Below are 27,480 nucleotides of genomic sequence, written 5' to 3' on the forward strand. Positions count from 1 at the left end.
TTTTTGTTTTTGGAAAATCCAATTAATGGGAGGGGGAAAAGGGGGGTGAATTTTTAAAATGAGTGTGTCTATATCTCAAAACTTTAAAAGTTTGCACATGTAAAAATTGACATTTAGAATCTCCTTTAAAAATAAAGGAAGACGTATTTTTTGTTTTCTGTAAATCCGAATAGGAGGGGTGTAAAAGGGTGAATAATGGGTTGAATGCCTTTAATGAGGATACATATATCTCAGAAACTGAAGATATCACAGAACTGAAAATTTGTGCATCGGATCTCCTTTAAAAATAAAGAAACACGTATTTTTTGTTTTTGGAAATTCCAATTAATGGCGGTTAAACAGGAGTGACATATTGGGGTGAACTTTTTGAAAGACTATATCTACAGAATATCTGAGAAACGTAGAATGATACAGACGTAAGAAGTGGTATTTGGAATCTCCTGTAAATGTAAAGAAACATAGGTGATTTGTTTTTGGAAACTCCTCTTAAGGCGAACTAAAATGGGGGTGAAATTTTAAAATGTGAATTTATACAGTATATCTAAAAAAAACTGAACATGTTACAGAAGTGAAAAATGGTATTTTTTATCTCTATTAAAAATAAAGAAACGTGTATTTTTAGTTTTCGGAAATATCACTTAGGTGGAGGGTGGTGGGGCTAAAAGTGACTAAAAATGTGTTGAATTCTTTTAATTAGGCTACTGTTATCTCACAAATGAAGATGTTACAGACGTGAAATTTGATATTTGGAATCTGCTTTAAAAGTAAACAAACACGTATTCTCGGAAAATAAATTGTATGAGAATACTTACATCTATTAAAAACTAAAGTTATTAGGGCCCACAGACGTGAAAATTGGTATTTGGGTCTCCTTTAAAAACAAAGAAAAACGCGTTTTGGTGGGCAAATCATCTTGGGGGGCGGGAGTGAAAAGGAGTTGAATTCCTTTCATGAGGACACGTAAATCAAAAACTGAAGAAGTTACAGAATTACAGTCGTGATAATTGGTATTTAGAAGATCCTTTACTATTAAAGAAACAAGTATTTTTAGCCGGAAAATTCACTTGGGGGGGGGGGGAGGAGTGTGAAAGTGAAGAAAAGTGAATTATTTTAATCTCAAAATCTGAAGGTAATAGATGTGAACATTAGTGTTTGGAATCCCCTTTAACATAAAGAAACACGCCTTCTGTAAATTTTTTTTGGGGGGGGGGGGGAAATAAACTTAACGGAGGTGAGGTGTAAAAGGAGGTGAGACCAATTGATTTTACTGTTCATAATGTATTTATAAGGAGCCTCCGTTGCTCAGGTGGCAGCGCGCCGGCCTCTCACAGCTGGGTTCCGTGGTTCAAATTCCGGTATCTCCATGTGACATTCGTGCTGTACAAAACGGATGCGGGACAGGTTTTCCTCCGGATACTCCGGTTTTCCCTGTCATCATTCATTCCAGCAACAATCTCCAATATCATTTCTTTTCTGCCCCAGAGGAGTGCGACAGGTTTCGGCTGTCGGCACAATTCCTATTGTCGCCGCTAGATGGGGGCTTTATTCATTTCATTCCTGACCCTGTCGAATGACTGGAAACAGGCTGTAGATTTTCGATGTACTTATTCTGATCATAAACCGATCATTTTTAATCTTTCCTGGGTTCGTTTTCAAGAGCCATCTTTTCCTTCGGAGAATGTTCTTAAATTACTGTAGATTATCCTGGCATATAAATAAAAATTTAAACACATTTGAAATAAACGATAGGAATGAGATTGACCGTTCAATTTTTCACCTCCATAATAAGGTCAATAATGCACGGAAGTGTGTCATTCGTATGGCCAGAAATCCCGCACACTTGCCTACGCGCGACAATGGTGCTGGTCACATTCTCAACAATAATTATGGCAGCAGATGTAATTTACCGCCAAGTAGCGGTCTTGCATCTTGCTGTGGGGTCCATAACATCTACAATAATAATAATAATAATAATAATAATAATAATAATAATAATAATAATAATAATAATAATAATAATAATAATAATGTTCTGGACCGTCGTCAAAAGTGCGGATCGCGTTGGAAACGGGTCCTGGACGGGTAATGACTAAGAATGCAGTCCGGGCGCGGGTTCAGTATCGCCAAGGCACCCAAGACGACACCGCGCTGGATCTCCTCAAGGATTTGATCCATATTAAAAATGCTTATATGAAAAGATGGCAAAGATTTAGGGACCCAACTGACCGGGTGGAATACCTGGACTTAGCTCGGGAAGTACGAAATGGATTGCTGGAAGGAAAGATTGAAAAATGGGAGGAAACTTGCCATAATCTATTAGAAAACGAGTCAGATCACGAATTTTGGCGGATTCTCTCAGAAAACGAGTCAGATCGCGAATTTCGGCGGATTATATATAATACAATAAGCATTCAATTCTAAATTTCAGTATAATACTGAACCCATGACCTTTGTGCCCTAAGAACATTATGCATAATGTAACAATTAAACTAAAAGTTGGATTCTTGATAGCATGGATTTGACACGTGACGAGGGGGTGATTACCTTCGGTCCCACGCTCTGGGGTACGTGACGTCAGCCACACGTGTCAACGGCGTAAGAATCTCAAGTCATTTTTGTGAACTATTTCAAAGCGCGTGTACATGGCGTGACCAAGCCAAGTCAAAAAAATATAGTGCCTATCAAAGGGGGTCAATCATCTCACAAATCGAACCCGTAAAATTTTTAAATGTCCATGAACACTACCGCCAGAAATGTAGCAAGCATGTAGTCACTTTCAAAACTCTTCAAAGTACAGTTTAGGTAAGTCAGAAAATTTATAGAAATTTTCTTGGCGGCAAAGGGAGATATCCGAAGAGAGGGGGTAACTGCTATAAATATGAAGGGACGCCATGACGAAGTCTCCTTCTCCGGCATTTGTGATACAAAGCGGACGAAAAATTGTTGAGCTGCTCTGCGAAATCAAACCAACGAAAGTAGACTGAGTTCAACTGCAGATTTTAGCCATTGCGGCTAAGTCTTGACTCCATGAGGAGATAGTTTTCTTGAGTGAAATAATTGTACCAGATAGGACGGTCAAAGTACTGAATAAATTCTAATGTGATTAAGTAATTCGTGTGCGTAAATAACTATAGTCCATCGTGTGCACTCAACAAACAAGTGAAGGGTATTTTTTTTAATGCTTTATTCCAGGAAACCTGAAGAAAATAAATAATGAACTGTGAAGCCATGAATGTAAAAATGGCTAAATAAAATGCCAGGGTCGCAGGTGAGCCCTATGACTACATGAGGTAGGTGACTTTCCATCTTACTACCTCTTATATCTTGTCTCGTGATTTCTTGTATTTAAATGGGGATATACGACGCAGTGGTCACCCCCACTAAGTTTTGTAAATGTGAGAGTACGACTAAAAGAGTCATTTGTTTTATTTTCCACTTGGATAAAATTTTGAAGTCTTGCGAGGGCCGTATAATGTTGTAAAAGTTATTGAATAGGGTTCCGAAGTGATATCACGTCCAATGTAGATCGTCATCCGTGTGAGTGTACTGCCTGTATTTGTGATGTCAAAGTAAGATGTTCATTCGACGTAAAATTCTTCTGTCTGCAATTTGACGTTAATAATAATAATAATCCATGGTTACTCATTTTCAATCTAGTGGAAGCGCGCTGTCGGGTGAGAGCCTAGGGTGATGAATTTGGTCACGGAGAGAAACGTTTTTTTAATGCCCATTTTAAACTGTGTCTGACTGACAATAAAAGATCTAGTAGAATGTTTCAGTCATTTCTCGTAAAAATCAAGTTATTAAATACGATATCATTTATGCGAAGTTATTCATGATTAATGCATTGTGCGATATTAGACGTCGGGATTTCTAGTAAGGATTTTATTCCAGTTCTTTGTCGATGATAATTGTGGAGCTGGGAAACAGAGGTTAGTTTTGTGAATCAGGTTGGACCTGTCATTGAAGCCGGGACACGGAAGCCCGAGGAATGTTTTATATGAGTTGAGATGAGATGTGCGAATCAGGTTAGAGTCCTGTCATTTGAAGCCGGGACATGATAGCCCGAGGAATATTTTATAATGTTGAGAATGGAAAGAAATTCATAGAAATCCATAGCGGTATAAATTGGCGACGCGTATAATTAGTGTGGGCATCTTGAAGCATAATCTGTGCATTTTGTTGGTTAGAATATCGTATTTGTTTAATTATGTCGGCAGAGTTTAAAAGGTGAGCATTTTGAGAAGCCAGTCAACTGGAACAAACAGGTGTTTCATGTAACTGCCAAGCGAGCTGGGGGTGAGAGGCCTCGGCTGAGCGGGGATGTAACGGGAAGGAGTGGAGTTGAGATTGTACTGTAATTCTCGGCCAGGGGAAACGTTAAAATGCTGGATTTAGTTGAAATTCATAGCCGGTAATGATCTAAGTATTGTGAAATACTGTAATTGGGGACGTAATGAACATTTGAAATCACGAACTTTGAGTATAAGGAACAGAGTAACCCAATTTCAGGGTTGTCCAAAATATAGAGCGATGGTCGTGATGATCGGTTTGTCTGTGAGGGGTGTGAAAAATTCATAATGGTAATGACGAGATATGACATCGTAATTATATGGCGAGTTGTTTGGTTTGTGCGTAGATTATTAGGATATCCAAGTGTTAATAGCGGTTAGGACTAGATTAGATTTTTAAGCGTGATATCACGAGACAGGACATATATAGCTGGACATGAATTATGTAAAATTCTTTTCCAGCCAGATAAACATCGCAATATTGAACTCACATCACAGCTGCGTAGAAATTTGTGAAGAAACCAGAGTCTGCGGAGATAAAATTTGTTGTTCGTTAATATTTCGTTAAATCATTTAAAGTTATTTAATTATTAAATTCAGTGAAACCGCATTTTGAAATAACTTTAATCAAGCGAATAACTTGGAGATGCATTCTGGAAATTTTAGATTGTTTTTCTGGGGGAATATTAAAATATAAAGTAACGTTTAAGGGGACATATCCGAAGGAAATGGATTTTTCTGCCACAAAGTTTGTGAGCATTGCTATTGTTGTAATTATTGAACTTTGATTGATTGAGCAGTGAATGTGCTGGGGATAGTAAAGTGGAACTTTGGTCATCAACCGATGTAACTTAATTGTGTTTAGCCTTCAGCCTAGAAACTTGGATGGTCAGGGGGTCATCAACCTCAGTGACTTAGATTAGGGCCATATGCCATTGTAGCATCATTTCCTTGCGGTCATCATCCACAATGACTTTAAAGTAACTTAGAAGAGTAGATGTCGGTCCATGACATAGACGCAGGTCACATCGATTCAATTAAGGGTCCATGCCGTAGAACCACTGTGTGGCACACACCGATTGGACGGCCGTAATTATTCCCAGAGTCCAGAGTTCGTGTTACGAGGGCTGGACCATAACGAATCACTATGATGGTACATGTGGTCTCACATGGAAGCTGAATTTAAGGATTTCCAGACTTTCCTTTCTTAAATGATTAATAATTTATTGAGACAATGGTTTCTAGTATGAATGCCCGTCAGGCAGTTACGTTAAAGTCTCACACCAGTGTTCTGACGTTTATGTAAAATGATTGTGGTGTCCAGTGGACACAATTGACTTCTATGATACCGTTGACATAGAATGCTTCAAAATTTCCTGAATAAATAGGAATCTTTTAAATAGACCTTTCATTCCAGTAGATAGATTAGAATTACTGAACCCTACCTTTACCTCAGCAAGTGACGAAGAACCCGATACGACCCAGGAGACAGATCTCATGAACTTTGCTGATAGGTAAGGAAGGTAGGTATCCCTCAATATGGACCTAAAGGGTTCAATACCGTAGCGAAGCACGGGTATCTTGCTAGTAATGAATAAGAAAATAGGGCAGCGGGTAATCTGCTACGACCAGCATAGTGAAAGAATTATTGTCGTCAAGATAGACACCAAACCAATGCCCACCACAAGAGTGCAGGTCTATATGGCTACTAGTTCAGCGGATGATGAGGAAATCGAATGAATATATGAAGAGATAGAAGATTTAATATAATATGTAAAAGGTAACGAGAATCTAACTGTGATGGGAGACTGGAATTCAGTGGTAGGCCAAGGAAGAGAAGGTAATACAGTAGGAGAATTCGGACTGCGAAAAAGGAACGAAAGAGGAAGTCGGCTGGTTGAATTCTGCACTGATCATAATTTAGTCGTTGCTAATACTTGATTCAAACACCACAAACAGCGGCTGTATACGTGGACGAGACCTGGAGACACTATAAGGTATCAAATAGACTTCATTATGATTAGGCAGATATTCAGAAACCAGGTGCTGGATTGTAAAACTGCCCCAGGAGCAGACGTGGACTCTGACCAAAACTTGTTGGTCATGAAATGCCATCTGCAATTGAAAAATTGAAGAAAGGAAGGAATGCAAGGAGAAGGGATCTAGACAAGTTAAAAGAAAAGCATGTGAGAGATTGTTTCAAGGAACATGTTGCACAAGGACTAAATGAAAAGGCTGAAGGAAACACAATAGAGGAAGAGTGGATAGTCATGAAAAATGAAGACAGCAGGGCTGCTGATGAAATGTTAGGAAGGAAGTAAAGATCCATTAAGAATCAGTGGATAACTCAGGAGATACTAGACCTGATTGATGAACGACGAACATACAAGAATGCTAGAAATAAAGAGGGCAGAAAAGAATACAGGCGATTGAAGAATGAATAATAATAATAATTTTATTTGCTTTTACGTCCCACTAACTACTCTTTTAAGGTTTTCGGGGACGCCGAGGTGCCCGAATTTAGTCCCGCAGGAGTTCTTTTACGTGTCAGTAAATCTACCGACACGAGGTTGACGTATTTGAGCACCTTCAAATACCACCGGACTGAGCCAAGATCGAACCTGCCAAGTTGGGGTCAGAAGGCCAGCGCATACGGCCGTAAAACATGCCATATAAATTCATCTCGTCTCATCTCATCCCGATCCCGTATCAAGTACGGGACTAAGGGGTAGACATACACACAAACAATGTCCTTTTTTATAAGTAGGAAGGGCCGATGACCTAGCTGTTAGGCCCCTTTACACAACAAACATCACCAATAAGCAGGAAAATTGACTATGTTTTAGGAATATACTAGCGGATGTACCCGTGCTTCGCTACGGAATTCTACATAGTATACAGAATTCTAGGTTAGGTAGTGTACACGTTGTGAGCAAGATTGTATCATATTGTATAGCTCTTAACGTTACCCTAGAAAAGCGACGGGGAAGTTACCAAACGTCTTTTGTCATATGAAGACTGGGTTAGGGAATTTTCCTTGTAACTTTAGTTATGCAGTATTTATCGATAGGACCACTAATAATATAAATATTTGAGAATTTAATTTTAGGCCTTCCCCTAAACTACCATTTCACTCAGCGCGAATGAAAGTATTTATAGCCTAGATTGTAGTGGCTCATCCCCCGACTTTGCATACCGATTTTCATGAAATTCTCTTCAGCCGTTTTCTCGTGATGCGTGTACAGACAGACAAACAGACAGACAGACAGACAGACAGACAGACAGACAGACAGACAGACAGACAGACAGACAGACAGACAGACAGACAGAAATTACGGAAAAGTAAAAAGTGCATTTCCTTGTTACTATGGACATGACCGATACAGAAATACCATTCTTTTCAAATTCTGACCAATGTACAGACAAAACTCTTATTTTATATATATAGATATATATGTGTATTTAAACAATCCAGTAAGATGAATGTGTTCAACTTCATACATCACATTTTTAGCGTTATTTTTAGAGAATTTCTGCTCAAAGTAGAGTAAAACAAAGAATATTTTTCTTATTATTCTGCCTACATTAAACATGGTGTGGAATAATCTTCACGCAAGTACTACGAGGTATCGTACGGTATCAAAAACTTGAAGGCTCTCACTCATCACTGGTTATTTGTCTTCAGTTTCTTGATGGAACTGGGACCGACTACCACCCCAAAACTCACGGCTATGAAATGACAGAATATCACGGCATTCCTTACTTTATTCGGCGGCGCCGCGGTCCATAGTTTACAATCAATTTTTCTAGTCTTAAATAATAATAATAATAATAATAATAATAATAATAATAATAATAATAATAATAATAATAATAATAATAATAATAATAATAATAATGTCCGCCTCTGTGGTGTCCTTGAGGCGGTAGAGGTGTGATCCCTTGCTGCGTATGAGGGAAAAAACAACCCTGGTGGGTAAACAGATTAATAATAATAATAATAATAATAATAATAATAATAATAATAATAATAATAATAATAATAAAATGCTTTGTTAGTAAGCTACCCTTCCTCATATTTCCCCACCTAAGAAATGGTTAGTACGTTATGTATGTTGGGTATTCAGCCCGAAGGCTGGTTTGATCCTCCACAGTTCCACGAACAGCTGTCATAAATAGCCTAGGCGTCACTGAAGAGGCATACTAGGGAAATGAGGAGTGCTGTAGTTTCCCGTTGCTTTCCTCACCGAGCCAGAAGTTGCTATCACATAGCAGTCTGCCAAGCCCACTGAAATGCATGCACCAACCGACCCTATGAGTGATATTTTTACACCAATCATAACAGGGACTGGCTGCATAAGGAATGGTATTACTAGCATCGATCATACCTCGGTCACTTTCATTTGTCAAAGCCAAGGGTGAGACTGAGACAGGACAATGAAAGTAACAAATTTATTCTAGTCCATACCAGAAGACATAGTGCACTGTGAACACTACATCTTGTCAGCAAAGGCAAGGTTAGTACGTTAAAAGGCTTTTATAACCGCTTTCTCGAGTAAAAAAGAAAACAACGCAATAATATACCAGATCTAAAATTTACTGTAGATAAAACTACCGTTTTGGTTAATACTGAGAACGAGTAATTTAACATTATATTAGTTAAGGACTTGCCGAGCTGAGTAGCTCAGGCAGTAGAGCGCTGGCCTTCTGGTTCGATCCTGGCTCGAACCAGTGATATTTGAAGGTGCTCAAATACGCCAGCCTAGTGTCGGCAAATTTACTGGCAAGTAAAGGAAATCCTCTGGGGAAAAATTCTGGCACCTCAGCTCTCCGAAAAACGTAATAGTAGTTCGTGGGACGAAAAACCAATAACATTAATTCATTAGATTTCCACTCGTTTGCTAGCGTACAGAAGAGAAGCAAAGGGGGATATGTGAGTTTGGCAGGGCAACTGCATTATCAGCTGAGGGCAAGTACGTATCAACGTTGAGGGCGAGCATGCTGTGACTGACTCCATCAGCATCTGTGCACTGCTACGGACTGTTTCGAATTCGGTTACTATGAAGCAGCGCGATGGGGACTGCGATATCTCCCGAATGTCTTCCGAGTCACACTCGCAGTGTGAAAGAGTGGGGAGGGAGAATAGCGCTACTCGCAAGCGACGCGTATTCTACCAGTCTCGAGCGACCAGCCACGAAGGTCGCACCGCTACTCCAGTCTCACGTGAAGTAGCGCGATGAGTGAATACGCGTTTAACATTGAATTTGTGAAGGAGGTGGAGAAGCGCCCCGAGCTCTATAATTTCCATCTACCAGAATATACGAGAAAGGACTTGGTGGAGAAGGCATGGAGTGAAGTGGGCAAGAAGATGAATATGCCAGGTGTGTAGAGCTTTATATAGTTCCTATTGCTATTATATACGTAGTAATTAGTAATAATGTCAATGCTTTATATAGACTACTATAAAGTTAATATTTTACTATATTACTTATGTCGGTAATGTATGTCTGAAGTAACATATCTGCTGGAAAGAAACCTTCAAGTAGATTGGTCGGAATGTATACTTCTTCTTTTTCTTAACCTGTTTATCGTCCAGGGTTGGCTTTTCCCTCGGACTTAGCGAGGGATCCCACCTCTACCGCCTCAAGGGCAGTGTCCTGGAGCTTCAGACATCGGGTCGGGGATACAACTGGGGAGAATGACCAGTACCTCGCCCAGGCGGCCTCACCTGCTATGCTGAACAGGGGCCTTGGTGTGGGATGGGAAGATTGGAAGGGACAGACAAGGAAGGGGGAAGGAAGCGGCCGTGGCCTTAAGTTAGGTACCATCCCGGCATTTGCCTGGAGGAGAAGTGGGAAACCACGGAAAACCACTCCCAGGATGGCTGAGGTGGGAATCGAACCCACCTCTACTCAGTTGACCTCCCGAGGCTGAGTGGACCCCGTTCCAGCCCTCATACCACTTTTCAAATTTGGTGGCAGAGCCGGGAATCGAACCCGGACCTCCGGAGGTGGCAGCTAATCACACTAACCACTACACCACAGAGGCGGACTGGAATGTATACGATGTTTATAATGTTTATTCGTTCGGCTAGTTGGCTGAATAGTCAGCGTACTGGTGTTCCGTCCAGAGGGCCACGGGTTCAATTCCCAGCGGGTTGAGTTTTTTAATTGCGTATATTTAATTTCTCTGGTCACGGGATTGGGCGTTTTTGTTTGTCCCAATGCTCATCTTAATCTCCACACAGAGCATCACACCACGAGCCACCACAGAAACACGCACACCTGACGAGTTGGCCGTGCGATTAAGGTCGTGCAGCTGTGAGCTTGCATCCGGGAGATAGTGGGTTCGAACCCCACTGTCGGCAGACCTGAAGATGGTTTTCCGTGGTTTACTGTTTTCGCACCCGGCACAAGGCCACAAACGCTTCCTTCCCATTCCCAGGCCTTTCTGTCCCATCGTCGTCATAAGATCTATCTGTGTGGGTGTGACGTAAAGCAAATTGTAAAAAATTAAGAAACACGCACGCATCGCTCCACATAGGGTGGCGTTAGGAAAGGCATCCGGCCATAAAACTGCTGAATCCGTACAAACTTCCGACCTTTGGTAACTGAGAAAAGGCCAGAGAGAATAAAAACAGTTTATAAAATTTACGTTTATTATGTGTGCGCGGTCTACTATTCTTCTTCTTCTTCTGGCTTTCTGGTCGGCACTAGTTGTGGATTTAGCCCAGTTTTACTACCGGATCCCAACCCTATGTGGACGGATGTATTTACTATTGCGCGTTCCCTTGGTGGTTGGTAGTGTGTGTGTGTGTGTGTGTGTGTGTGTGTGTGTGTGTGTGTGTGTGTGTGTGTGTGTGAAGAGGACAGTATTGGGACAAACACACACACAACACACACTCGTATTCCCCGAGCCAGAGGAGTTTACCATACCGAGTCAAAATCCCAGGCGAAGTCGGGAATTGAACCCAGGGCCCTTTGAACCAAAGGTCTCTTCGCTGACCATTCAGCCAATGAGTCAGACTGCTTCGTTATTATGTTCGCTTAAGAATATACACGGTGATTCAGCTAAGTTGTCCACCTACCGGGCGAGTTGGCCGTGCGCGTAGAGGCGTGTGGCTGTGAGCTTGCATCCGGGAGATAGTAGGTTCGAGTCCCACTATCGGCAGCCCTGAAGATGGTTTTCCGTGGTTTCCCATTTTCACACCAGGCAAATGCTGGGGCTGTACCTTAATTAAGGCCACGGCCGCTTCCTTCCAACTCCTAGGCCTTTCCTATCCCATCGTCGCCATAAGACCTATCTGTGTCGGTGCGACGTAAAGCCCCTAGCAAAAAAAAAAAAAAAAAGTTGTCCACCTCAAATAACTTCTGATTCGTTAAAGATATAGACATTCTGTTTTCAAATTCTTAAATTGTATTAAGAGGCTCAAGAAATACTGTCCTATTCCTCTCGATCACGTACGTAATTACTGAGAAACTGGTAGCAGCCTTGTTTTTCTAAATGGGATTATATTAATTTTACCCAATAGAGCAATTGAAAATTGAGCGACAAATTCAGTGATGTGCTTGTTTTGCAAATCCGACAAGTACTTTTGGAGATATTAAAGGGTTTCAAAGTGTAGGCAGTAGACAGAAAGAGATCGCCACTCGTCTTGATCTCAGGAGCATAGTTCTCGTGCTTGACTCACGCCGTGTTGATAATCACACATACCTCGCCATTATCTCGAGGAGACCGGAAAGAAAAACACTGTGATGTAGGCGTTCGGAGTTACAAAGCTATTGTTTCATTACCGTTGAATCAGAAAAATACCAGCTAACACAGTGAAATTGTAATAATTTAATTGCTTTGTTGTCCTTCTCATGAGTACATAGCATATGAGATGTAATCAACAACTTCAAAACACAAAGAATGGCATGGTCATTGGAAAGAATGGACGCAAAGTTACCGGACAGCATTATTGTTGGGCTGTTTGGTCCTCCTTAAAAGCAATATGTAAGATCGATGTACGTTGGCAACAGACAGTGGTCGAGTTGGAAATAAATTATTGTTGGTATGCTATTATACACCGCTGTTCAGACAAAAAGTTCAAGTATTTTTAGGAGCATTGTTTCATTCTGTCCCGTTTCAACCACTTGCATCGCGCAAGGAAATGTGCAGTCGCTCAAAAATTCGTTGAGTGAATAGAATTATTCAAGTGTCTTCCAGGCACATGCACATTTGCGTTAAACTACCTCGCTTGGTTTACATATTCCTGAAAAACGAAGTTCGAATAAACCGAGTGAGATGTTTTAACACAAGCGCAGATGTGTTGAGAAATAAAATACCATGCTCTGAAACATTTTTGGACGGACTGTGGAAATTCCTTCTGGTGGTGGTGCTTGTGGTTGTTAATTTAAGGGTGGAAATGGAGGCTAACAGCCGTTCGTAACAAAAAAAATACGTTGAAAGAGAAAAAGTGAAGAGTTGGGCCCCTTGAGAGGGAAATGCCATGCAAAGCGGAAAACGGAAGACCGTCTATGCAAGCCATGTTTTACAGTTTGTGAGCTGTGGAGGGTAAATTCCTTCTCAAGCAAGGAATACACTTTCATTGAAAGGATTTATTTAAATGATTGTTGTCGACATGCTATTTGATGTCCAAATTTGCTATATGTATGCCATACCGGCCCAATTCCACCACTGCTACAGGTGAATTTTGAACACGTACATTTTCAGTGGTAATAAATAGGAAAGGCCACAGAAATGTGTTCGTGTAGTACTGTTGCTCCTGGAAATGGGAAGGTAATGCTCGTCTTGCACGTTCTCGTTCACTCACAGGCAATTTAAGTCACTAGTTGAGCATGTGCTCGGAATGATCGCGGTAAACTGCAATGCATATCTGCAATCTTTTGGTGAGAGATACACGCACGGACTGAAGTGTTCCCGCGATATCATATGGCATGCTGCAACGATGCGGTGTTTTGGGTCATCTGGAGTCGTCAGGGCTTGCTAATATACTTTGTCCTTTACTGTACCCCTTGAGAAAATATCTACAGGAGAAAGAACGTGCTAGCCACCTAATTGTTCCTCGACGTCCAAGCCACCGGTCGGGGAAAGACCGGCTGCTCAGGGCTTCTCTAGCAACGAGTGCATAGTGAGCAGGACACCGGTCGTGTTGGAACCACATGCACGTACAGAGGCGGGCAGAAGTATTTAAATGTAGGAATGTGCAGCTATAATTGTAGAAATGATCGAAACAGAATGCGGAATTATGTCGTGACTTCTCCGATGCATTATCATGTGTTACAGACACAGACACAGTATACAAACGATGAGAATACGTGTGTGTTCTGTAACATGTGATTTCCTTCAACAACGTCCTGCTCCGTGGCTAAATGGTTAGCGTGCTGGCCTTTGGTCACAGGGGTCCCTGGCTCGATTCCTGGCAGGGTCGGGAATTTTAATCATCATTGGTTAATTTCGCTGGCACGGGGGCTGGGTGTATGTGTTGTCTTCATCATCATTTCATCCTCATCAAGACGCGCAGGTTACCTACGGGAGTCAAATCAAAAGACCTGCACCTGGCGAGCCGAACATGTTCTCGGACACTCCCGGCACTAAAAGCCATACACTATACACCGTAACCTGATGACTCAAGTACTCAAACGCGCTCTGTGAGCGAGCAGTACAACCCAATAAACGATGGCAATGTTGGCATTTGTACCTTCAGTCGTCTCTCCAGCCATACAGTACACAAGCAACATCGAATACGAGTGGTCATAGCCGAAATGGTGCGAAAAGGAAGGGAGACAACTCTAGAGGAGAGAAAAATCATCTTGCGTCTGCATGAACAAAGGAATACATGTAAAGAAATTGGAGAAGCTGTACGCAGAAATCCGTCCACTGTGTGGCGTATCATCCAAAACGAAGAATACCGTTGTTAATCATCCTAGGAAAGGTGCTCCGCCAAAACTTACGTCTCGATATAAAAGATTGGTGCTTAAAATGGTGAAGCTAAATCTCAGACTAACAGCAACAAAAATTAGAGCAAATCTGGAGGAACATCTTGGGAAGGTAGTTCATGAAAGAACAGTTCGTAGGGTTATGAACAGTACCGGGTACCAATTCAGAACACCAAGACGTAAACCGTATGTCAGTAAAGTAAACCAAAGAAAGCGTTTGGAATTTGCTAATGAATGTGTATCTCAGGATAATGCATTCTGGGATCATGTGTTGTGGTCGGATGAAAAAAAAATATATATACCGAAGTGATGGCCGATTAAAGGTGCGGAGACAGAAAAATACTGAGTGGGACCCTCAACATATGGAAGCTACTGTCAAGCATGGGGGCGGCATGGGGATGTATGGCGTCAAGTAGCGTGTGTGTGAGCTAGCTTTCATTAAGGGCAACATGAACAAGTATGATTATAAGAACATACTACAAGAACATCTGAAGAAGAGCGCTCAAAAACTAAATCTTGGAAATAATTTTTATTTCCAACAAGATAACGATCCGAAGCACACCTCCGAAGTTGCTAGATTATGGATCATCTACACATACCCCATACTCTAAAAACTCCATCTCAATCACCTGACTTGAACCCGATCGAGAACATCCGGCAGGCATTGGAAGATAGGATCAGGAAACATCACATAACCAGCAAGACGACACTGAAGGAAATTAATCTGCAGGAATGGAACAAAATTGCTGCGGACATAACTAGCAAGTGCGTACATTCAATTCCAAGGTGTTTGGCAGCAGTGATTCAACGTAAAGGTATGGCAACCAAGTACTAGAGTGCAGTGTTTTGTGTATTTGAATACTTATGTCCCAGTGCTGGGAGAACCTTGTATTTGTGTAACTTACGTGCATACAGTATATGTGACATTAACATGAAGGTACGATGAATTACAAACCATAGAAGAGGAGTGTTTATTTCTATTGTGTATGTTTTGGTCATTAAATGTACTCTTGTAGTAGCATAGTGTTGTATTTAAATACTTCTGTCCGCCTCTGTACGTATGTCGAGTGGAACATCTTCGAGAAGAACAGGTAGTACGTCCTCAAGAAAGTCTGCGTATCTGTGACCTGTTAATGTACCTTCCATGAAGAATGAACCGATCACGAAGTCCCCCGTACCCCGTACCACACATTAACTCCCCACTGTCTTTGGTGTTCCACCAGCTCAGCCAGCGCGGGTTCTCCGTAGCCCAGTAGTGCATGTTCCTCAGGTTTACGTTGCCGTGGTTGCTGGGGTGCCTGCTCAAGGCGTACGTGCTTGAGGCGTACCGTATTTCGTAAGAACACGACGGACCGTGCTTGAGGCGTACAGTGTTTTTCAAGTTCAGATAGGGAACAGATAAGGGGAGAAACCAGAAACAGTGTTTCCGAAGGAGGCAATTACAGAGTATTTAGAAAACGATCCTTCGGCATCAATATTAAATGAAGCTATCCAGTACTATGAACGTCAGATAAAGTACAGTTAAATTAATATAATCAGGAGGGGCTGATAACCTATATCATTTTAAACAACAAACATCCTCATCCTCCTCCTCATCATCATCATAAATAATTGAAGAGACGCAAAAATATAATCTTACTATTATTCCTATAGGCCTATAATAATATACATATTGAATGGTCAGCGTATTGCCCTTCGGTTCAGAGGATCGCTGTTTCGATTCCCGGCATGGTCGAGGATTTTAATCGCTTCTAATTAATTATTCTGGCTCGGGGACTGGGTGTTTGTGTTTGTGCCAATCCTCTCCTCTTCATATTCACACAATATACCACACTACTAACCACCACAGAAACACGCAACATTGATTTCATCCCTCCATGTAGGGTTGGCGTGAAAAGGCATCCGGCCGTAAAACAGAGCCAAATCCACATGTACGACGTAGTTCGCACCCGCAACCCCACAGCTGTGGGAAAAGCGGTAGAAGAAGAAGTTTACAAATAATAATAATAATCATAATAATAATAATAATAATAATAATAATAATAGTTTCAGACTTTCTGAGTGGTGCAATCTGGACGACCTACTTACCATTTTCGACGCTGTGAATGTGCAGGATATAGACTTCTTGTTTTTAATTGTAATTTTCCTTACGTCGCACCTAACAGATAGGTCTTACGGCGACGGTGGGATAGGAAAAGGCTAGCAGTGGGAAGGAAAGGAAGCGACCACGGCCTTAATTATTGTACAGCCCGAGCACTTACCTGGTGTGAAAATGGGAAACCACGAAAACCATCTCCAGAGCTGCCTACTATCTCCCGAATGCAAGCTGAGAGCTACGTTACCCAAACCACCCAGCCACTCGTTAGTCAGGATATAGGCTTAAAGTGCAAGTGTTGATATGGCAAGAAGTGTGTGTTTCCTCAAAACAACTTCTCTTCATACTTTATCCAGGCTTAGAACTGGATACGTCTCTTCAAACATAGGCGTGTTTGAAAGTTGCGGAGAAATTGTCAAGTTAATATACTGTTAAAAATGTGAAAATTCGATTTTTGTTTTTGATATATCAACGGAAATATCTCTTCATTTTCACGAGGAGTCTTATAATAATTTAAAAATCGTAATATTTACAAAGTGCAGAGAAAACTCCTTGTCACTACGGCTACAATATTCATAGATACCACCAACCAGCTTATTCAAATCACTGTGTGTGGGCCAATGCTCTCTCTCAAACATATCCTGAGGTCACCAGTTTCTTCCAGTTTTTGCAGAACTTTTTTCAGCCTTTCATCATATCTTATGTACATCTTTTTCCTCTCGTTGCCAAATCTCCTGTCTCGTTCGGTTTATTTACGAAACGTGTACGAACTGCTTCATCTTTCAGATATTTAATTAAGAAATAGATATTGAGGTCTTTTCTCCCAATTATATTCTTTAGCTTCCTGTGCCAGCCTTCAGCAACATTATTTGTTCGGTGTTGCTGCCCAAGTACAATCCACAGTTCTACAGTACCTCTACATTATCGAGCCACTGCGTAACAAAATAGTGTGAATATGCGATAACTTTATCTGACTGTGGAGCGTCTGACGCGAGCCTTCATCAGTGAAATCAGGTGGTATTAACGCCAATGCTGCACACATTTTGTGAAATCGTTGAACCTCCATGTTTTCCTTGTACACTAGTGTCAGTCTGATCTCCTGGATCTTCCTCCAAAGACACTGATTAAAATGAAAATTGCAGCCGGATAATGCTGCAGTCGGAAAGACGCTTCGTAAAGCGTTCATCACGGTGGTTTCAAAATCGAAGTTTATTGTCTCGGGTTTCCATCCACCAGACCAGTTAGGCCATCTACACACGGAGCTACTCATTAGTAACTGATTGGTAACTGAAGTTTCCGGCCGCGTACTTGAGTGACACTTCCTGTGTATTTCCTGGAAAGCCACCAGTTAGTAACTAGTTTGTAATCAGTTCCAGGTTACTCGCGGAGCCAGTCACCAGCGAGGTTAGTTTCTCAGTTCCCAGTGATCAAGTGCCTTTTTACGATGGCGAGCGAACAAGTTTTCAACGTAAAGTTAGTGGGAGAAGTTGAAAAATACCCCGTACTGTACAATTATACGCTGAAGGATTACGCAAGAAAGGATATTAAGGAGAAAGCATGGAATGAAGTTGCAGAACAAGTTGGAATGACAGGTAAGTAGGCTTATTATTATTATTATTATTATTAAATTTCCTTTTTTTGCTATTTGCTTTACGTCGCACCGACACAGATATGTTTTATGGCGACGATGGGATAGGAAAGGCCTAGGAAGGGGAAGGAAGCGGCCGTGCCCTTAATTAAGGTACAGCCCCGTAATTTGCCTGGTGTGAAAATGGGAAACCACGGAAAACCATCTGGCTGCACTTAAGCGACTGCAGCCAGTGTTGCCAACTCAGCGGATTTTCCGCTAAATTTGGCGGAATTAGAAGGCTGTCGGCGGAGAAATATATCATTCAGCGGACAGCGGATTTTTTGGCGGAATTATAGATTTATTATAGCGGAATTTAGTGTTTTATCCATTTTACGTTTTTTTTTAAAGATTTGTACTCCAGTCTGTCTCCGAGCTATTCCGTATTTCTTGTCAGGAGCTAGCAGTCACATGAGGAAAACATGTTATTTGGATTTGATGTTATGAGATCATGGTATTATAAATTTATAATGCGTGGGGAATGGGTACTTATCTATTAGTTGACGAATGACGACAGATAATGAAGCTGGGAGAGAGTAGCATTTATATTTATGTATGAAGAAAGACCGTTTAATGAACTGGCCTGTTCTGTGTGTGGCCCTTGAGGTAGGGGATTCACCTAAATTGCACCCGGCAGTAAAACGCCTACAAGTTTTAGCTCGCCGGCAGGGGGTTAATCCCAGTGAAACTCACAGATCAGATGAGTGCAGACATTTACTTTTATTATTATTATTATTATTATTATTATTATTATTATTATTATTATTATTATTACTCATTTTTATTGCTCATTATTTGAGATCGGATTTCTTGGCGAAATTTTAGCGGATTGTTATTAGTATTTAGCGGATCTTGAAAATATAAGTTGGCAACGTTGACTGCAGCTATCGAGCACGGTAGATTTACTATTTAATCAATAAGTAATGCCAGTAAAGTGACACCAATGGTTTTACAGTATATCAATATTTTAATGTCAATAATAAAGTGACATACACGTAAAAGGATATAAACTTTCGAAATCACTCTTCGGAAAGGAGATTGCACTGATAGTCCATATAATAAAAATATTGAGTAACTTCAACTGTTGATTAATAAATAATAGTAATAAAGTTTTGGTGCAATACTCCGCATAAAGTCTTCCTTAAAATTTATTGAAAATCTGCTGTAGATGTAATATGTTCATCCTTAATTAGGAAAACTATGTACATTTTATAGATTTTACAAATTCTAGTTCTCCTCTTTTGAAGATTATGTTCTGGCATGTTCTTGTTAAAGCAAACTGTAAAATACGGCACTAATGATGAACAACATGAAACAATTAACATAGTACCGAAGTTTAAATACCCTGGGGAATGGATGGCTCCTACAGGTCCATTAGAAATGCGTTCAGGAAAGGGTAAGATGGATATAGCATATATCTATCAGAGATCAAACTATCGACCAATACCACACGAATAGGCTGAAGTCAAAGTTCAAAAACACATTTTTTTTTTCCATTGCCAAGGTAAAGATGCATTTGGAGTTAAAAAATAGTTAGCTAAATAATTTCTTAGTGCGCTAGCTGTTGACTTATCGCTTATGGTTAAATTTTGTGCTGTATTAGAGGATATTGATTACTGGATGTTTCACTGTCTTCTGAATTCCTTGGTATGTACTCAAGCCCTTCACGTTTACGGACGTAGTTGTGGAGAACACAAGCAGCTTTAATTATGTCGTTTACCTTCTCCGGATCTCGGCAGCGTATAGGGCCATTTAAAACTGCAAACTTCTCAGCCGCCATTCCAAAAGCACACTCAATAGTTTTCCTTCCTCGGCTTAATCTGTAATTGAAGATTCTTTTCACATTATCTAACACCTTTTGTGGATAGGGCCTCATCAGGAAACGTGATAATGGAAATGCTTCATCTGCTGCAAAGTAGTAGGGCAAAGGACAGCCTTTCTCGTCGTATCTTAATGGTGAGGGGGGAGGGATATCAAGACCATGCGTGATCCAGTGTCTCATTGCGGAAACACGAAATATGCCTCCATCACTGTTTCTCCCAGCAAATCCGGTTTCTATAGTCGTGAATAAACCATCGGCATCGCAGGAAGCCAATAATATAATCGAGTTGTATGATTTGTAATTAAAATTAGTGGAACCTGTATTGGGAAATTTCTCTATTCTAACGTGTTTTCCGACGAGCGCCCCTATGCAGTTTGGAAGATTCCACAATGACTCAAATCGTTGAGCAATAGTTATCCATTGTTGATGATTCGGCACACTCAAGTATTCTTCATTCAAATTGTTCCAAATGATTGTTGTAGTCTGCGCTAAAATGCACCCAACTGTACTCTCTCCTCTGCAGAAGTATAGTGAAAGAGACGCAAACGTTCCTCCAGTTGCTAAATACCTGAAAATAAATAAAAGAAAGCTATGGAATCCTAATACTACTCACCTTTACTTATGTTACATAAATTATATGTATTTCTTCATTAAAGTATACCTAGGATACTTTTGTTTCAGTGCCTGAATGTAAGGAAAGATGGAAGAACGTGCGGGCTGTCTACGTACGTCACATGAAACCTGGTCCGAGTGGTTCTGGGTCCAAAAATAAGAAGCCATACTATTTGGCAGAAGCTATGCAGTTCACTCTTCCATTTATCAAGGCATTGTGTAAGTCTTCGGGGAACTTGCCTGAAGTACCCCAAAGGGAAAGATGTTTAGATACTGATGGTAGTGACAACGAGAGCAGTGTCATTGTACAAAACTCTGTATCTCCAGGGCCATTTGAGCCTTCACAACCACCACCACCGCCACTTCCTCCAACTCCACCACCTGTGAAACCTCAACAACCTGGAAGATCGAGTGAACGACACACCGAGCCAGCATCAAAGAATCTAAAGAAGCGTGCCGTACGAAACGATGCAGTTGATAACACACTCATTGAATATTTTCAAGCCAAAAAAGCTAAACTTTCTACGACTACACAGGGGGATACAAGTAACAATCCAAGGAGTGAAGCTCTGAAAATGTTTTTACTAAGTATGCTGCCTGATCTCGAGTCAATGACTGATATTCAAGTGAGACAGTTTAAAAGAAAATGTCTAGAAACTATTGACGAGATTCTGTTGCCACCTCCCCACCTCTCTAGTAACCCAGCATCCACAACTTCACTTCCATCTTTCTCCCCTTCTTCTTAGTGATCCTTCGTCCACACATCAACCACTCAGTCTAACCTCACACAGTTTCCAATGTGAACTAAGTGCGACCGAACCAACACAGGATTCAAGAGGATATTATGAAGCAGTTGGCAATACACTTACCGATACCTATGAACCTTCATACTGAGCAAAAGTGAAATGCTATAAGAAATATCATGCAACATGCATTACGTTGTTTTCTTTTGGAATTATTTTCTAAGCTTTTAACTTTTGTATAAATAAAGTTCTCTTTTCTTACCTGAGAGTTATTAGCACTCTTTCCTCTGCACTCACACATTCCCTCATATTTGTACTTCGCTGTCGAATGGCAGGCGCAATAAGCTGCACCAAGTCCATATAACTGTGTTTGGTCATACGATAAAAATAAATACATTTAGCATCCGTTTGTTCGAGCTCCTTTACCGCTTTGAATGATCTGCAGTGGATGTTCTTTTCAAGATATGGGTGAACACAATACCTTCTTCTATTTTTTTCTCCTGAAATAATGAAACACAATCATATCTTCTTCGTCACTTGAGTCAGTGGTTGATATTCTAGCAAAGTTAATAAGCGATCTAGCGAGTCCGCACCAAACTTTACAAATGGCTAATTAGGAAGTATCCGTCACCATACAGTAGCTTCGTGTGTGGAGCCGAGTTACTATTCAGTTACTAACTAGTTTGTAACCCCGGTTACAAACCAGTCACGTTTCTAATGAGTAGCTCCGTGTGTAGAGGGCCTTACTGATACCTGTAAAGAGGCGATTGTATGTCTCCTCTGACTTATCCGGGAGCAAAGCGAAAAGTACGGGGTATATATGTATTTCATCTTCGGTTGTGCTGATGTCCACATGAATGTTATATAGTTGAGTGAACTGTCTTGGACAGCTGTCAAACGTTCCGCGCATGAAAAGGTTCTTGCCGTTATTTAGTAAATTGCCAGCTTCTTCGACGCCAAATACCATCAGTCTGCGGTCCGTAACAGAAGAATCGTCCACTTTCAGATAGCTACTGCCTTCAGGAAAAGTTAACAGTTCGTTGGAAAATCCTATTTCAGAGCTGTTTCTTGGATTCTGATTGGCACCTAACGCGATTCTCCAAATTAACATCCTCTGCTCTGCAGTAAAATAATTAATTATATAGATTATTCGCAATGTCAGCGCAGCACAACGTTTATAAAATACTTACACACTAGAATGGTCATTTATAAATATAATATTTTTCTTCTCTTCCGCTTTTTCCCACACCTCTGGGTTCGCAGGTGTGAATTGTTCAGTACATGTGGATTTGGCCCTGTTTTTCGGACGGATGCCCTTCCTGGCGCCAACCCTATATGGAGGGATTTAATCGTCATTGCGTGTTCCTATTGTGGTTGGTAGTGTGATGGGTTGCCTGAATATGAGGAGGAAAGTGTTGGGATACACAAAAATACCCAATCCCCGAGCCAGAAGAATTAATCAAACGCGATTAAAATCTTCGACCCGGCCTGGAATAAAACCTGGGGCCCTCTGAACAGAAGGCATCATTGTTGATCATTCAGCCAAGGAGTCAGGCCATTTATAAATATAATTATTAAGATATATAAATACAAACCTGAAACTCCTGTCGAAACACCTGATGAACACGAACTGATACGTCCTCCCTAGCACGCTTTCTGCATACCTCCATTCTTTTCCTTATTTCGATATCTGCAACATTCGGAACACAAGTATGTTCCCTGTAGCTTACTTCGATGACATGATGATCTCCAGTGGTTTTTAACGTTCCAGAACAGCGGAACTTCTTCTGTTGTACACAGAGCCACAAAATAAGACCTTCCCTTTCCTGTGTGTCCTGTATCGATATCGTTTATCACCGAGGATGGTTGTCTGATTCGCGTCTTAATAATTTCTACCCAGCTATCGCTCATTTTAATCTGAACTGATTGCTAAGACAGACGAACGAAGAATGGTGCGAACACTTGCGTGGAATGAGTCTGAATATCCCCTTTACACTGAGAGGAGTTGGGATTTCCCAATTAGCTGACTCGACCCATAGAAGTTGTTATCAAAGTTATCCATCCGTACGCCTCGCGCACGTGGAAATTTCACTGTACACCTCAAATACTGTACGCCTCGGGCACGTACGCCTCGAGCACGGAGCCGGTTACTGAACGTGGCTCCATCGGTGAAAAGAACTCGCTGGAGGAATTGTCTATTGTCCCGCACTTGCACAAGAAAAGACCGACAAATTTCCACCCTCCTTTCATAATCACGATACTGCAGTTGCTGGTGAAGTGTTATATGGTACGGATGGTACTTTTGGCGCTGCAAAATACGATCGACACTTGGCTGGCTTACCGCTGCGCCCCTCGAAATATCCCTTGTGCTCATCTGTGGATTGTGCGCAACGTCTGTTATCGTTGATTCGCCTGTTGCTTGTTTATTTCTGTTTCTCTTGTGAGGCATCCAGTTTCCGTCAGATAATAATTTCCTACACGATCATGACGGACGCTGTCGCTACGGATACCTCTCCGCGTATAACATTACCGCTCATTTCGCATTTCTTTTACATTCGCCATAAATAAGAAGTATGTCCAGTTTTCCTTCGTTGCTGTAGTACATTTCCCTCTATACAGATTTCACCGAGAGAACCAGTCGTGATGCAAACATAAGCACGTGCTTGGGTTAACGTTTATTGGTTAGTGCTGCCGCGGGACACATACGCGGAGACATGAAACTAGTTCGTTAGCCACATCATGGCTAATGCGATCCTAGATGCAAAATGTCCGAAATATAATTCCTCAAATAATTTAAGTGAGAGAAATATACAAAAAAATTTTTATTCAATGTTATTTAAAATAAACAAGCATTTCAAATTGAAGAGCACGAGGGACGCATTCGCTCATGCTTGACCCGCCATTTTGTTAAGCTGTGAGCTTGGGAAGCAAGCAGTACAGTGCGTGAGTGAGTGAGCGAGACATTACTTGTTCTTGTTCAATGTGGATCACCGAGTTGAGTTCGTTAAGCATCGGAAAGGGAAATCTTTGAAAAGTGGCGAGAAGGCAATTGCATTGAATGTGTTTCATAAATTTTGTAAGAAATACCCGACTTTAACTTTAAAGGATTTGCGAAACTGACATCCGATTTCACTTGTGTTTCGGAGTGGAGCATTAAAACCGCACGCAGCGAATGACTGCACCAAGGATTGGTAAGAACACCTGGGAAATCGAAGAAGCGCTTACTTGGAAGGCGTTCGTCCTTTATCATATTCTGATTAGGTAAAGTACCGGTACTGTACATTTTATTGTTTTAATGTTGCCTCTTCTAAGTTCCTCGCTGGAATTTTACTTGATTAGAATATTAAATGTGTGAAGTTTTACTTATATGCGCTGTTATGATTGATTTATTACGTATTTACGTTTCGGCCATAAATTCAAATCTATCTTTCTTTTCTGATATGTTAAATATCAAGATGCCATTTATCATTCATTGTTGTTTATTTTTCGCGGACAGTGAGTATAATTTGTGCCGTAATCCGTAACACAATTGCCTGTCAACTACTGTACATGTTGACGTCAGTGTTATCCGGCAACAGTCTATGTAGAGCTAATCCTGATGTATTAGCTGCATTCAAGCGAAATAACGACAGTTTCAAGACTGCCCACGTGGTTCCTGCCATGTGTTCGGAACTAGCCCAGTGATTCTCCAATCAGCGTTTAGACCGCGGATGGATACATACGGATACACATTTTTCTTTGTTTACATCAGGTTCGGTTCTCTCGGTGACGGGAGAATATTTCAGCGGTAGTATCGTACAATGGTGGTTGGTATGTGTGGAATGCTGTCTCTTATGTCCGTAAGCATTTCCCCCACTCCACCTCGTCCGGTATCCTAGCGGAAATACCTTAAACCACCTTACTGCATAAGGATAAGATATAGATAGCGTGCAGAGGAAAGCAGCAAGATTTGTAACAGGGGATTTCAGGAGAAACAGTAGTGTATCAGAAATGTTAGAGGAACTTGGATGGGAAACTTTAAGTAAGAGAAGGGAGAAAACTAGACTTATAGGATTATATAGAGCCTATACAGGAGAAGAAGCATGGGGAGAAATCCGTGAGAGGCTTCAGTTGGAAAATAATTATATTGGCAGAACTGACCACAAGTATAAAATTAGAAGGAATTTTAGCAGAAGCGACTGGGGTAAATTTTCATTCATTGGGAAGGGCGTGAAGGAGTGGAACAGTTTACCAGGGGTAGTGTTTGATCCTTTTCCAAAATCTGTACAGGTATTCAAGAAGAGAATAAACAGCAACAGGGAAAATAAATGAAATTTTAGAGCGCATTCGACCTGTGCAGGCTATTGTAAATAAAAAATGTGTGTTAAAAAATTATTCCATCCCCTGGTCCATGGAGTTTGGACAGCCAAAGTAGGGGACTGCCTGTAGGGGTGAAGTACAGTGGGGACTTCGAGGGCCCTGGGACCGCTACGGTAGCTGTGAAGGCCCCTCAGGAACTCTGAAAAGTGGTGGCAAAAGGGGGCTCTGGTTAAGACGTAGCAGGTCGTTATGCTACTTAGGTTCCAAAATGGGTAAAAAAAGTAAATAAATGCAATGTAAATTTTAATCTTATACCAGTTGCATAGTATTATTTGAAGTAATTCCACATACTGTATAGTCTATGTGTTGACTAGGTTTGTAAGTATAGGAGATATTATAAGTAGAATTTTGTAAACAATATAAATTTATTAAGGAAGATCTGTTTGTTTAATAGAAAAAAAATGTTAGCATAAATTGTATATTATTGTATTCTAGAAAAAAAATTCTTCTCTTGTTAATTTAAAATTTAGTGCTTGACAATAATGTATTTTAGTGTACCATTTCACACCGAGGTAGACACCTCATTTTCAAATAAAGAGATTTTGATAAGTACTGTACCCTTTCAGTACTGGCGAACCTGAGAAAATTGAATTAATTTACATATTAAAATTTTAAATGAAACAAAACTCGACCATTTAGTTTCTTGTGAACGTCTCTTTTTATTTTATTGTTACGAGCGTGGCTGACCATCAAACAAATTGACAGTGCACAATACCTTCACAATATGCCATGTACGTGTGTTTATCAACAAAGCATGAGTCATGCAGGAGGACAATACACTGGACATCACAGCGAGTGGAGCATCGCTTTTTAATACCCACACCTATGAAACCCTTTAATATCACCAAAAGTACTCGTCTGATTTGCAAAATAAGCACATCACTGAATTTGTCATTCGAGTTTTAATTGTTCTATTGGGTGATATTAGTATAGTTCAATTAAAAAAAGAAGTTGTTACCGATTCCTCGGTGATTACGGACGTGATCGGGAGGAATAGGACAGTATTCTTTGAACCTCTTCATACATTTTAAGAATTTGAAAGCAGAATGTCTATATTTTTAACAGATCAGAAGATATTTGAAGTGGACAAATCACCCTGTATGTCGCACATGTACAGAACTTGCGCATTTTCTGCGGAGTGAGCTGGAAGCGCGGTTCGGATCGCACAGTTGATAGCCGTTAGCCCTGAAGGTGGTTTTACGCAGTGTACCTTTTCCACACCACGTGAATGCTGGGGTTGTACTTTAATTAAGATCATGGATGCTACGTTCCCAATCCTATTCCTGCCCCATTTTATCGTTCCCGAAAACCTTCGATGTGTTAATGCTCCGTTAAACCATTAGCAATCTGTGCATTTTCTAAGAAAGGCAGTAACTCCATTACCACGGTGCACGAGGAGCGACGACGTTTTTACCATGTGCTTTACGTCGCACCGACACTGCTAGGTCTTGTGGCGACGATGGGGTATGGGAGGGCTATGAATGGGAAGGAAGCTTGCTTGATTGTTGTTTAAAGGGGCCTAACATCTAAGGTCATTGGCCCGGAAGGAAGCTGCCGTGGACATAATTAAAGTACAGTCCCAGCATTTGCCATGTGTGAAAATGGGAAACGACGGAAAATTTTCTCTAGGGCTGCCGACGGTGGGATTTGAACTCCTTTCTCCAGAATTAAGGCTCACAGTTGAAAATATAATAATGTAAGTTACCTCTAAAACGGAAATTTAAGGCGATGTGGGCACTTCATGGTATCGAAATTTTCATTACAGAATTTTGATCATCAGAATGTTCATCCAATATGCTTGGCAGCAGCAGGTTTTATGCCTATGACATTCTATTCAATATTCAAACGTAGACAGTAATGTTCATGTATCGGGAAGCTGCAGTGTAGATAACTGATGAAAATGCTTTCATGTATTTTTGTGCTATCATAAACTATGCATCGAACATTGTGTTCTTCGGCTGGAATTCCGTGAAGTCCCCTAATCAGGTT

General features: G+C 40.9%; 1 protein-coding gene across 2 annotated transcripts in view; it reads left to right on the top strand.

Annotated features, from left to right (window-relative positions):
* The first annotated feature begins 9,490 nt into the window (after nt 1–9,490).
* The window catches only part of LOC136862842 (uncharacterized), a 273,784-nt gene continuing 255,794 nt past the window's right edge, over nt 9,491–27,480 (top strand). Inside the window, exons 1-3 of one of the 2 annotated variants that reach the window (XM_067139108.2) lie at nt 9,491–9,673; nt 17,699–17,920; nt 20,459–21,209. In XM_067139108.2, coding sequence (XP_066995209.2) covers nt 9,529–9,673; nt 17,699–17,920; nt 20,459–21,135 — 1,044 coding nt within the window. In that variant the 5' untranslated portion in view covers nt 9,491–9,528 and the 3' untranslated portion in view covers nt 21,136–21,209. Of the gene's footprint in view, nt 9,674–17,698; nt 17,921–20,458; nt 21,210–27,480 lie in introns of those variants that run through there. The other variant, XR_011017752.1, reaches the window with a different exon arrangement.

This window comes from Anabrus simplex, chromosome 2 (genome assembly GCF_040414725.1).
Source record: "Anabrus simplex isolate iqAnaSimp1 chromosome 2, ASM4041472v1, whole genome shotgun sequence".
Taxonomy (NCBI): Eukaryota; Metazoa; Arthropoda; class Insecta; order Orthoptera; family Tettigoniidae; genus Anabrus; species Anabrus simplex.